This window comes from Pantherophis guttatus, chromosome 7 (genome assembly GCF_059756535.1).
Source record: "Pantherophis guttatus breed Tessera chromosome 7, ASM5975653v1, whole genome shotgun sequence".
NCBI classification, from domain to species: Eukaryota; Metazoa; Chordata; class Lepidosauria; order Squamata; family Colubridae; genus Pantherophis; species Pantherophis guttatus.
Genome location: NC_142069.1, coordinates 69,003,750 through 69,016,261, shown reverse-complemented (window position 1 = coordinate 69,016,261; position 12,512 = coordinate 69,003,750). Strand labels below are relative to the sequence as shown.

General features: G+C 53.2%; 1 protein-coding gene across 1 annotated transcript; it reads left to right on the top strand.

Moving 5' to 3' along the window:
- The first annotated feature begins 5,344 nt into the window (after positions 1 to 5,344).
- FEZF1 (FEZ family zinc finger 1) lies at positions 5,345 to 11,834 on the top strand. Its single transcript, XM_034431081.3, has 4 exons — positions 5,345 to 6,300; positions 6,390 to 6,524; positions 7,542 to 7,674; positions 9,563 to 11,834. Exons 1-4 carry the CDS (start codon positions 5,389 to 5,391, stop codon positions 9,862 to 9,864), a joined length of 1,482 nt encoding a protein of 493 aa, XP_034286972.2. The 5' UTR covers positions 5,345 to 5,388; the 3' UTR covers positions 9,865 to 11,834.
- Positions 11,835 to 12,512: the final 678 nt, after the last annotated feature.

The window sequence follows — 12,512 nt, the reverse complement described above, 5'->3', positions numbered from 1 at the left end:
GGGGTCGAGACTAGCAGGAACGAGAGGGGCTCTAGTAATCTTGAGAAACGGAGCCGCGGCCGAAAGTGGGGTTGACTTCCCGGATGGAAGAGGACGGTGGTCCTATGCCTACTTTCCTGGGAGGAAATCTCATTGAGCTAAATCTCATTCCACTCATTGAGTGGCAGAGAGGAACAACAAGGGCCTGGTGGCTCAGCAGACTAATGCATTGTAATTTAACTCCAGCTGTCTGCAATTAGTAAGTTCGAATCTCCCCAGGCTCAAGGTTGACTCAGCCTTCCATCCTTTCTAAGGTAGGTAAAATGAGGACCCAGAATATGAATAGGGTGGCCTAGAAGTTTTGCGTCCATTAATTTGGATGTGTTCAGACATCTAGATCAGTGGTCTCCAACCTTGGCAACTTTAAGACTTGTGGACTTCAACTGCCAGAGTTCCTCAGCCAGCTGGAGACCCCTGCTCTAGAGTGCTAGTATTGCCCTAAGACTGAAGCTCCAAGGGCCAAAAGTTATTTTGGCCTGGGGCTGCCTTCTGCTGCCAATTCCAAAGTGACAAAGTGACAAACAAAGTGATACCCAAACATACCCAAACATGGCACATGTCCATAAGAAACCCCTTAAAGCAGCAGCATCTTTTCCGGGGATAGTTCAGGAAAACACAATTTCTTTCAAAAAGCTACCTATAGGTTCAGTGTGTCAAATGAGGGTTCATTCCCCATTTGATGGGCATGAATGGTTGGTGAATTGGCAGAAAGAGAAACTTTTCAGTTCAAAGCAAAAATGGATTTTTTGCCTCCATTTGGAATTTAACTGTAGCGCTCTGTAATTGGATTTCCTACCCAGAATCTGCACCATCACCTTGTTTGCCTACCCAGAAGTAGAACTGGCTACCTCTGGTTCTCCAATGGGAGCAATGGCTGTGAAGCAATCCTCCTCTTTGCCTTCTTGTTTGTAGGCCAAATCAATGTTGCCTCAATGGCCTTTTTTTCCCGCTTGCACCTAACTACAGCACAAGTGCATCTTTTTTTCTCCTGCCATGCTATTCCCGTGGCATTGCCTGTATCACATCAGTACCCCAGGATGGAGAGCATGTTTAAGTTACCCTTAAATACATAAAAGGTCACTTTTCCCCCATTCCCCAATCCTCCATCACTGTCCGGCAGCACTAACATGTCCAAAATCTCTGAACCTTTGTTACTCCTCACCTTGAAAGAAAGTCAGGCACCTGCAACTACAGAGGTGGGAGAGATCATCAATGGGTGTGGTCAATGTCAGTTTAGTTTTCTATTGAATCAAAGATGGGAATCATAGCATTTGGCTCCAAAGCAAATGAGGATGTTTTGCATCACAAAGTCACAGTTTTAGACAGGGGTGAAATCCAGCAGGTTCTGACAGGTTCTGGAGAACCGGTAGCAGAAATTTTGAGTAGTTCGGAGAACCGGCAAATTCCACCTCTGGCTGGCCCCTGAATGGGGTGGGAATGGAGATTTTGCAATATCCTTCCCCCAGGAGTGGGGAGGGAATGGGGATTTTGCAGTATCCTTCCCCTGCCACGCCCACCAAGCCACGCCCACAGAACCAGTAGGGAAAAAATTTAGATTTCACCCCTGGTTTTAGAGTTAGGGTCATAGCTTTTGCTATCTCCTTCACTTTAATCCTAATTTCCCCACAGCCCACATGACTTCCCTGCAAGTCCCAGAAGAGCTCCGTTAAGTAGCATTCACAGGTACAGGTACAATGCATTGGATCTGCCTGCTTGACTGTGTATCCATTCAGCAGCAGAGAAAGTTTGTTTCTCTCACATATCTCTGTCCAGTTGATGGAGCTGTGGAGTAAATGCTCTCACAACATAAGCCTGCATATAGACTGTGTTTGCATGGCATATTTACTCATGATTATTTGAATGCTGGTTGATTCGGTTCATCTAATATTCTCGGTTGGACACCCAATGAACCACGAATTAACATCACTAAGCCAAGTTTGCTAAAAGTTCATAGCCTGGGTCCTGCTATGACTGCCCTTGACTGGAATGCAAACTTTTCCTTTGTTTGGAGAGAGTTCATGGATCCCACCACAGGTGAGATGAAAGGCACACAATTTAGGCTCTGGAGCACAACTCTAAGCATGGTTCTCCCTGGTGCATCCCTCTCAAAACTGCAAGCATACATGGTTATTGTTTGCTGGGAAGCAGAACACGCTTTCTTAGCAAAGGCTTTCCAGGCCTGTGAGTCTGCCAAACTGTGAGCAGAGCAGCCATTCAAACTTTCTTTTGATCCCAAACTGCTTTCCCCCCTCCCCCTCCCCAAGAAACAATATTGGCATCTCAGCAGCAAAACTCTTCACCTTTACACTTCCCAAAGCTTTTCAGTGGGGACAAATCCCTCTGACACTCACAGCAATTCTTCTATAGGACGCAAGAGCAAGTCTATTGAATTGAATGCAATTTCTCTTTTAAAGAAACCCTGCATAGATCCCAACACCCATCACCTGGTCTTGAAGAGGCAGTTTAGGCCTTCTGTTTCACGTGGGAAAAGGTGAGATCTGTCCTGTCTAAGCTTGGCAGGAGTGAGGCTGTCTCAGATTTCTATGGGCTGGGCTGGGCCGGGCCTACTTCTCTGCCCCAACGGCTGTCCCCCTATTTGCCTCTTTGATGCGCAAAGGTGAGGCAGGGGAGAGGGAGGGAGGCTGGTGACTTTCCACTCTTCCCCTTAGGCATTTTCTGACGGGTGGCAGAGCCAGTAAATCGACTTTGAGAAGGGATTATTCATGCTCGGCACAGGGTTGGTTCCTTTTCTGTCTGAGAAGGTGGGAAAAAGCCGAGCTCTAAAAGGACTGGCAAACAAGCACTCTGGAGGCGTTAAGGAGACACGGACTTGGACAGCTCCGCAAATAGTTACCGTGGGAGGCTGGGAGAGCGACTGCGGCTGACGCTTGACCCAAACGTGCTTGGCCCACCGTCTTCGCCACGGTGCCAGCCAAGCACGTTTTGTGCTAAGCAAGGACCAGGTCTCGGTTCAGTCTCTCCGAGGTCGCATTGCGCTGTGTGCCAGGCGCTGTGCAGGTAGAAGTGCTTGGCCTGCAATCGATGTCCCTGCCCTGCTCTCCGCCCCGCCCCCGCCTTGTGATATGGGGTGCTTAAAGAGGGAATCGGACCCCTCTGGAGAGGGTGGAAATTATAGATTAGCACCAACCCACCTGCTATAGGGAAGAGCTCCCATTAACCACCCCATTGACAGCCTGTAGTACAGTGGACTAAAGCACTGTTATTAACATCTGCTGCTTGCAATTGCTGCAAGTTCAAATCTCACCAGGCTCAAGGTTGATCAGCCTTTCATCCTTTCAAAGGTAGGTAAATTGAGGACCCAGTTTGTGGGGGCAATAAGCTGACTTTGTATAAATATACAAAAGTATGAAGGCTATTGCTTAACGCATTGTAAGCCGCCCTGAGTCTCTGGAGAAGGGCGGCATATAAATTAAAGCCAAAACAAAAAACAAAAAAACCCCCGTCCCTGGTGGAGAACCCTGTCAGGAAGTTGAAGTACAAGGAAAGGGTGGCAAAGCATGTCCTAAAAAGTTGGGCGGGGGAGAAGAGAGCCTGGTGCCGATGAGCAGATTCTGAAGAGGGAGAGGGGCCCGCCAACACAGGGAGGGTCATCGATATGACACACTAATTTTGAGCAGCCACAGTTTCTCCTGTGGTTGCATTAAAAAGGTATAAATAGTAATAACTGCCCAATGTCCCACTGAACCTAGTCTTCCCGGGAAGCGTTTTTGTTTTTGTTTTTAAATCTCTGCTTTGGGGCCAAGAGGACTCTGGGGGTCTGTTAATTTTTCTGTCCCTGCAGGCCCTTGGCCTCTCCTTGCAGCAGGTTAATGTAGCTCTTGGCCTGGGCTGCGTGAAGGGCCAGGAGGCGCTAAGGGGGGCTGATCGGAGCCGAGAGGCTGCCACTCAGCGGGCCTCAAAGGGCCCAGGAGCATCAAGAGGACGTCTCGGGGCCAGTCCCTGGGATGGATGGAGGCATGGACCTTCGGCACCCTCCACCACGGCTTTCTGCGTGATTGAAAATCGGCTCAGGCTGGGGAAGGGGAGCAGAAATCCTATTGAGACCGGTGGGCTCCACTTCTTTTACAAGGAACCCGGCGTCTCCAGGATCCAGGACGCGCGAACGGAGAAGACGGATCGAATCCCGATCAACAGACCAAGCGGGGGTCAAATATGCGGAGACCCAGATCAGGCAACCGGCGTCACTCCAGAGAAGCGCAGCAAGGGGAAACAATCCCTTCGGGCCTCTCCCACTGGAGGTCAAGGGGGATCGACACCAGGAGTCCGATTCCTCGCGGGTGGGATGCCCGGTGGGGCCCCGCAGCGCCAGCTCCTCGCTTCACCCGCCTCTGTTTCTACAGAGACGAGCCAGCCAGGCAACCGCCGCCTCGGGGGTCGCTACGGGAAGCGAACGGGCGAGGCAGCAGCGGAGCAGCCAAGCTCGGTTCCCAGGTGCGCCCGGCCTGAAAGGGACAGCGAGCGGGCAGCGCAACTTTCTGCTCGCTCTTTGGCTCGGCGCTGCTTACAAACCCACGCCCGCCCGTCACGGGACCGCTCCCGACGCTGAACGGGGTCGCCAGAGCCCTTGGTCTTTTGATGGGGGAGGGGGGAGGGAGGGGGGCTGGGGCTCGGATTGATCTTGGCAAGAAGAGGCAACTGGAGGCGAGGCCAGGCGAGGGGGATCCAGAGCAGGGGCGATCTAGAGGGAGGGGGGGAGGGAGGGGGCGGGCGAAACGAGCCCCCCTTCTCTCTGGGAGGAGGGCAGAGGGAGGCGCAGGCACCAATGAAAAGGAGCCACTGACTCTCCGAGGTGGTAGGGAAGGGGGACTCAACTTCTCTCCCCCCCCCTTCCTCCCGGTGCCTGTTGGACGCGAATTGAGCAATTATCTAGTTTACCTTCCCTTCTTGGAAGTTAGCGATTGGCGGGATCGTGGCTGCTGCTATTGACCCAACACTTGCCATCGAGCGGGGGCTTGGGGGGGGGAGGAACCGCGAGAGACGCTGCCAAGGAAGAGGAAGAGGAGGAGGGGAGAGCCAGCATCCCCCGCCAAGGAAGCACACCGGCGGCGGCGATGGGCCGGCGCGAGTCCATCGGGACGGGCAGGCGGCGTTCGCCGGCTGTCGGGATGGAGACCTTGCCGGAGCTCTTGCTGGTCCCGCAGGCGATGAAGACGCGGAGGGCGCCGGTGGCGGCAGCGTCCTCGGAGGGCTTGAGGTCGGGTTCCCGAGTGGCGGTGGCGGCGGTGGCGGCGGCAGCGGCGGCGCGAGGCTCCCTGTCTGTCGAGCTGTGACCGGGCGCGGCGGGGCCAAAGCATCCCGAACCGCGCTGACCCAAGCCAGACGCCGGCCATGGAGAAGAGCCGGCAGCAGCAGCAGCAGCAGCACCAGCTCCCCCCGACGGCGGCCAAGAGCCTGGCCGTGGCGCGGGGCAACATGCTGAACGCGCCCAAGCCCCTGGCCTTCTCCATCGAGCGCATCATGGCCAGGTCGGGCCCCGAGCCCCCAGCCCTGCCGCTGCTGCCCCACTTCCTGCAAGGGGGAGGCGGGACCCCCAAAGCGGCTGCAGCCACGGCGGCGGAGCACCTGAAGCCGCCGCAGCAGCAGCAGCAGCAGCAACCGGCGTTCAGCCTGGGGCCCTCCATCCCCTGCATGATCCCCTTCGTGCCGCTGGCTTACGAGCCCTTCGCCAAGGTGGGCTCCGAGCCCAGGAAGCCCCCCCTGGAGCCGCCTTCCTCCTCTTCCTCCGCCTCGTCCGCCCTGAGCTGCCCGCTCAGCCTCAAGCCCCAGGCCGCCGAGGCCTCGCTCAGCTTGCCGCAGCAGCCGCCCCACTACAAGCTGGTTCGGCCGCGGGTGATCAAGCACTCCTCCTTCCACGCCCTGGGCGCCCTGAGCTACTTCAGCCGGGCGGCGGAGCCTCAGCCGCAGCCGCCGGGCCTGAGCCTGCACCCGGTGGCCTCCTATTTCCTGGGCTCGTCGCTGCCGGCGCCTGCCTTGCAAGACTCGACGGCGCCCAAGTCCTACCTGGCCGAGCGCAACAAGCTGCAGGCGCTGCCGTCCGGCCCGGAGAAGTTCTCCCAGGCAGCCTTCAAGGACCTGGCCCAGGCCCAGCTGCACAACGCCGCCGCCGCCGCCGCCGCTGCCGCCGCCGCGGCTCATCTCCTGGCTTCGGAGAAGCTGCCCTTCAAAGCGGTGCCGTCCGACTTCAGCCGCGGCTCGCCCAGCGCCAAGCCCAAAGTCTTCACCTGCGAGGTCTGCGGCAAGGCAAGTGACCCCGGTGGGTGGCCCCCTCCTCCCCCCCACCCCCGGTCCGGAGACCGCCCCGTCTAATGGCGCCCGGTTCTCTCTTGCAGGTCTTCAACGCGCACTACAACCTGACGCGCCACATGCCGGTGCACACGGGCGCCCGGCCCTTCATCTGCAAGGTCTGCGGCAAAGGCTTCCGCCAGGCCAGCACCCTCTGCCGCCACAAGATCATCCACACCCAGGTAGCGCTCCCGGGCCGGCTCCTGCCCCGAGCCCCTTTCTAGCCCCTTTGCCTCACGGCGGCCTCAGAGGGGTCCCGGTGAGCCCACGAGCCCAGGGCTCCCCACCCCTGGCCAAGGTCCGGACCCTCCGGCTGGCAGCCAGGATTCGCCGCCCTTCCTTCCCGTCCTTTATTCCCCCTCGAGGTTCTGGAGCAGTGGTTCTCAACCTGTGGGTGGGGACCCCTTTGGGGGTCGAATGACCCTTTCACAGGGGTCGCCTAAGACCACTGGAAAACACGTATTTTCAATGGTTTTAGGAATAATTTTATTGTTGGGGGTCACCCCAACATGAGGAACTGTATTAAAGGGTCCCGGCATTAGGAAGGTTGAGAACCACTGCTCTGGAGGCTCCCCCACTTTTCTTTCTCTCTCGCCTCGCCTCAAACAGAAAGCGAAAGCGGGGCGAAGGGACGGGGTCTCTCGTGCCTTGCTTCGTTTCCCCTCGTTCTCACCCCTTTTCTCGGGAAAATGTCCCCAAACTCCCGGCCTCGTGTGAAATAAGGGCCTTGGTTCTGGTGGCTTTTAGGAAACCTCCTCCGTCTTTCTCTTAATGTGTGTCGTTGTGAACTTTTAAACCCCCGCTATGGTTTGTGTCCGGCCGGCAGATCGTGCGAATTGTGCTTCTAACAATCTGGTTTAAGTGTTGAGAGTGTTGTGTGAAGGAGACTCTTCGGTTGGACAGCGCGCCCTTAAATCCGTTTGAGTCTCATAACCTCTGGAGGGCTCGGCTCGGCTCCCGGTCCCTCGAGAGATCCCCAGCACGCCCCGAGGCCGCAGATTTTCCCCTTGGGAGCCAGCCTCGTCTCCTCTCCTCCCCTTTCAGGAGGGTGGGGCCCCGTTCAATGAGCCTTTGGGATAGGAGACCCCGGGCTGGATTCGAGCCTGTGGTTGTTGCTCTTTCCGGCCGCGGGATGACCAGGCCCCCTTCGCTCTGACCTAAACGCGGATCTGCTTTTGATGTTGTTTTTCTCCCCACAGGAAAAGCCCCATAAGTGCAACCAGTGCGGGAAAGCGTTTAACCGGAGTTCCACGCTAAACACCCACACGCGGATCCACGCGGGCTACAAACCTTTCGTCTGCGAGTTCTGCGGAAAAGGCTTTCACCAAAAAGGTAAAAGCAGGACGGGCTCTGAGTGAGGCGCGGGGAGGGGGCTTTCTCCCGGTTTGTTTCTGGTGGGAGGCCTGACTAGTAGCAGATTCTGCCCTCAAAACTACAATTCCCAGCCGCGGATCTGGAATACAGCGCGTCTGATTTTGGAGAAGAGTAATTGGGAAATAAATGGCACCGTGAAAATGTAAATGAAAAGGAAAAGTGTATATATGTATATATTTGAAAATATATGAAATTGTAAATGTAAAAAAATAGTTTTTGACGTTCGTTTCCCAGATGTGGGAAACCGTTACTATCCATTCTGCACAAAACCGATGAGGTTTTTCTTTATATCTAAAATCTTTTGAGTTTTATTTATTTATTTATTTTTGATGTATTTAATCCGGCGGGTAGATAAGAAATTTATTTGATTTTTAAATGTTAAGCATGATTGTGAGAGTAATTCCACGGGTAAAAGTCAATGAACAAAAGAATGGTTACTTGAAAGTAAGTTCCACGATTGAGCACAAACTTCAAAATTACCGGGCGTTTCGTACTGCAGTCTGAGAAATGTATTCTCATCCCTTTGTGAGAAAGCAAAAAATCGATTTTCCTATTCAGAAATGTCTAAAATTACAGCTTAAGGTTGCCTTTTTTTCAGTTACCGAAGAATAATTCAAAAGTGAATGGGATTTATTCCCCACAGAGCACAGTTAAATTTAGAGGCTGTGTCAATTGAGGAAATTACCTGTCCTGCTCTTTTTAACTCCTCCATTTCTTCTGAGAAAAATATCCGTTGCCGTTTTAACCGGAGCTGTAAAGAATTGTAGCTAATATCCTAAAACCAGATTTATCGGTTTGGGATTAAACCCTATTCCTTACAACGGCTATGTAAACATGTAGGCTATTTTCTCTGGAAAGTTTCACAGTCCACTTTTCGGAACTTGGTTCTGACAAAAACTAATTTATTTCTTTACTGCCAGATAAGACAAAATGTCTCTGTGCATCCTTGCACCCCTGATTTAACAGGGGATAAAATTGTTAAAATTTTGTTGGCTTGATTCCGCTGGTGTGGGTTGGTATTTCGAAAATGGGATGCTAAGGAAAACGAATTTCAACTGATCTACCTGGGGAATCTTGTGGATCTCACAAAAATCTATTTAGTGATTAGACCCAAGACTGTGGGAGATTTCAGTTTGGGCTTTTGAGCTTGGGTTCCAGTTGATCATGGTGAAATTCTGTTCCGTTGTGGCGAAATTTTCTGTTCAAATAGTCGCAGGCAAACCACAGAAGCCCAACTTAAGTATTTGTTACCAGGGAAACCTGCATGCAGGGCATGAAGTGCAGCAGGTTGTGTGAATGTTGGTTGATAATCCGGGTCTGGACTTCGAAAGCTGGCTGAGCTGAGTTACAGAATTCCCATTTTTTAAATTATTATTACTATTATTCTAGTTCATCTCAATCATCCAAATGTTTAGACCGGATTGGGCATTTTTATCCACCTCCTCCCAAGGGCGTAGCAGGGGAAGAATCGCAAATCTGATAGTATTAAAGACCGTAGGCTGTTCCACATAATGCTGGCTTTTGTAATTGACCGATGGTGATTTTGCATTCTTCTTCTTCTTCTTCTTCTTCTTCTTCTTCTTCTTCTTCTTCTTCTTCTTCTTCTTCTTCTTCTTCTTCTTCTTCTTCTTCTTCTTCTTCTTCTTCTTCTTCTTCTCCTCCTTCTCCTTCTCCTTCTCCTTCTCCTTCTCTCCTTCTCCTTCTCCTTCTCCTTCTTCTCCTTCTCCTCCTCCTCCTCCTCTTCCTCCTCCTCCTCCTGTTGTTGTTGTTGTTGTTGTTGTTGTTGTTGTTGTTATTATTATTATTATTATTATTATTATTATTATTATTATTATTATTATTACAGGGAACTACAAGAACCATAAGCTGACCCACAGCGGTGAGAAGCAGTTCAAGTGCACCATTTGCAACAAGGCCTTCCACCAGGTCTACAACCTGACCTTCCACATGCACACCCACAACGACAAGAAGCCCTTCACCTGCCCCACCTGCGGGAAAGGCTTTTGCCGGAACTTTGACCTCAAGAAACACGTCCGCAAACTGCACGACAGCGGCGGGAGCGGAGGCGCCTCTCTGGGGCTCCCTCGCGGCGGCGGCGGCAGCAGCGAACCGGACCTTCCGCCGCCGCCGCTGCTTCACCGCCCGTGAAGCCCCCCTGGGCGCGCCCTTCCTCCCCGGCTGCGCTAACCCCCCCCCCGGCCTCTCGCACTCGCTCCTGAGGAAGCCGCGCTGGTGCTGGCAGAAGCAGCGGGACTCCGTGAACTTTGGCTCCTTGGTGGTTGTCAGGGGGAGCAAAAAGACTGCAACCTCCCCCTCCCCACGATTTGTCGGAGGGCGACGCTCCGGGCATGTATTTATTGAGCCTTGCCAGATCCAAGCCGCAGCCCACTTTGTAACCCGGAGGGATCTCTCTCTCTCTCTCTCTCGGTTGTTCCTGCATGTGTGTGTGTGCGTGTGTGTGTCCCCCGTGTGTTTGGAGCAGCAAGGCTGACTCTGCGGGCTGGCGGTGCTTGAGCTCACCCGATAAGGAGAGGGGGTGCTGGTGACAAAATGTAGAATGTCAGACTGCATGTCTTTCCGCGTGGTCTCCTTTCCCGTCTCCTTTCCTTTCCCCAGAGAGATTTTGCAGCCGGTAGGAAGCAATTGGAGAGGCCCGCGCGCGCTTAGGAAGGAAGCACTTTCGACTCTAGTTTTCTTTTCAAGTATCAATTATTTCCAAGTGTTCGGAGCTGTCTAAGAAAGGAAAAGGTGGAGCGGTGGGATCCTCCGGATACCCGAAGTCCAGAGTCTCTTTTCATCTGGCCAGGAACTGAGGAGGCTCCTGAGCTGGCCCTTGGGAGTTTGCTGTCCCCCAGAAGCCTTTCCCTGGAAGCAAATACTTCGGGCATCCTAACCCTGGGGGGTGGGGAGCTTCGCAGTCACTAGCGAAGGGAACCCCCTCCTCCCTAGAAAGAAGCCCCCGTTTGGTCCTTCCAAAAACCTGGTCCTGGATCCAGAAGGAGAGCAAAATCACTGCCAATTTGATAGAACCCGGAAAGAGAAATTTGTTCCCGGTTTTCTGAATTTCCTGGGTCGATCTCGTTCTGTCAATCGGTTTATCCCGATACCCGAATGCGGATCTCGCTGGACTCCCTTGAACAAACGGACTCTTTTAAAGGGTGCGGTGAACTCCTGAAGGAGCCCTTTTCCCGAAACGTTGCGCCTCTAGATAAAAGGGGTTCATTAGAAAAGGGGCTACCGGGCCCCTCTTGATTTTGATGCCCCCATGGGCCAAGAAGATGCTTTTTTCAAACGAAGCTGAACCATAAGGGCGCCCACCTCCCCCCCCTTGCCGGCCGATCTCCTTGGCCGCTCCGTTTATTAGCTTGAGGATCCCGGCAGATTCCCCGCGCATCGGAAAGGGCTGACCTAAAAGGCCAATCCAAAAGGAAAAAGGGAGAAATCGCGATAGGCTTCTAGTCTGGGGGGCCCCGTCCCTTCTGATGCATCCCTTTCCCACCGAGGACAGTCCCGAAGTTTTTCCCTGGACCGCATGTGTGAATGGAGGCGTGCGCGGGTTTGTGTGTCTTTACCTACTTTTGTCACTAAAGACCGTGAAAGTACAGGGGTCTCCAATCGTGGCAACTTTAAGCCTGGCGGACTTCAACTCCGCCAGGCTTAAAGTTGCCAAGGTTGGAGACTCCTGCTCCAGTGCACCCTCGAGGGGGGGGAATCCCCCCCACATCTCCTTCTTGGGGGCCACCAACGTCCCCCCTTGGATCTGACAATCCCCGTTTTAGGCGTCCTCCAGACTCCTTTTGCTGTATATAGAGATTTTTATTACCCGCTGTGTTGGTTGACTTTGCCTGCTGGTCGCTTCTGTTTGTCCCTCGGGGTTTTCGATTTCTCCATTGTTGGGGTCGCTTCTCCCTTTTTTCTCCCCTCGTTCCCACGGCCCACCTTTCATCTCCTTCATTCCCCTCGTGGAGGTTTGTACGGATCTGAAATTTCCAGTTGTATTTTTTTAAATTATTATAATTATCATTATTGCACGTGCAAAAAAAAAAAAAAAAAGCCATGCCAGGGACTGGGGGTTGGATTTGGTGGCAAATAAAAAGAAGTGGTTCGCCTCTTGAAAACGGAAAAAAACGGTGGCTGTTTCTCCCGCCTGGCAAGGAGGAGGAGCCGAGCGAAGGGATTCCTCCGGGGGGTCGTCCGCCCGCCAACCTCGGAAGGTGAGCCAAGCAGCAAAGGTGCCAACGGGGGTCCTTGAGAAGCCTAGCCGGGCGCGGGTGTTGTCTAACTACGAAACGCTCCTGTCCGCTTGCCAAAACACGGATTCTAACTGCTAAAAGAGTTTAATTAAGACTCGAGGGTAATTAGTTCGGATTGATCAAAGCTCCGGGCCTTGAGAGACGGCGCTCTGTAACATCACCACCCCCAACACACACAAACACACACACACACACACATGGCAAAAGGAGGAGAAAGAGCTGAAAAGGGAGCTTTGTCCTTACGCCCCTTCTCTTGCAGCAGCCGACCAATCGGGAGGCGGGGGGTTTCTGCCCTTCTGTGATCCGGAGTGAAAGTGATGCGGGGAGGGGATTCAAGCATAGGCATCTCCCTCTCCACCGGAGTTGAGAACATCTTTACTCCAGGCAGAGGCCAGATTGGGGATCTGAAGCCTTTCTCTGCCCTTTCCAAGCTGCAATCAACTCTTGTTTAGGGCAGGGGTCTCCAACCTTGGCAACTTTAAGCCTGGAGGACTTCAACTCCCAGAATTCCTGGCTGGGGAATTCTGGGGAGTTTTATTTTTA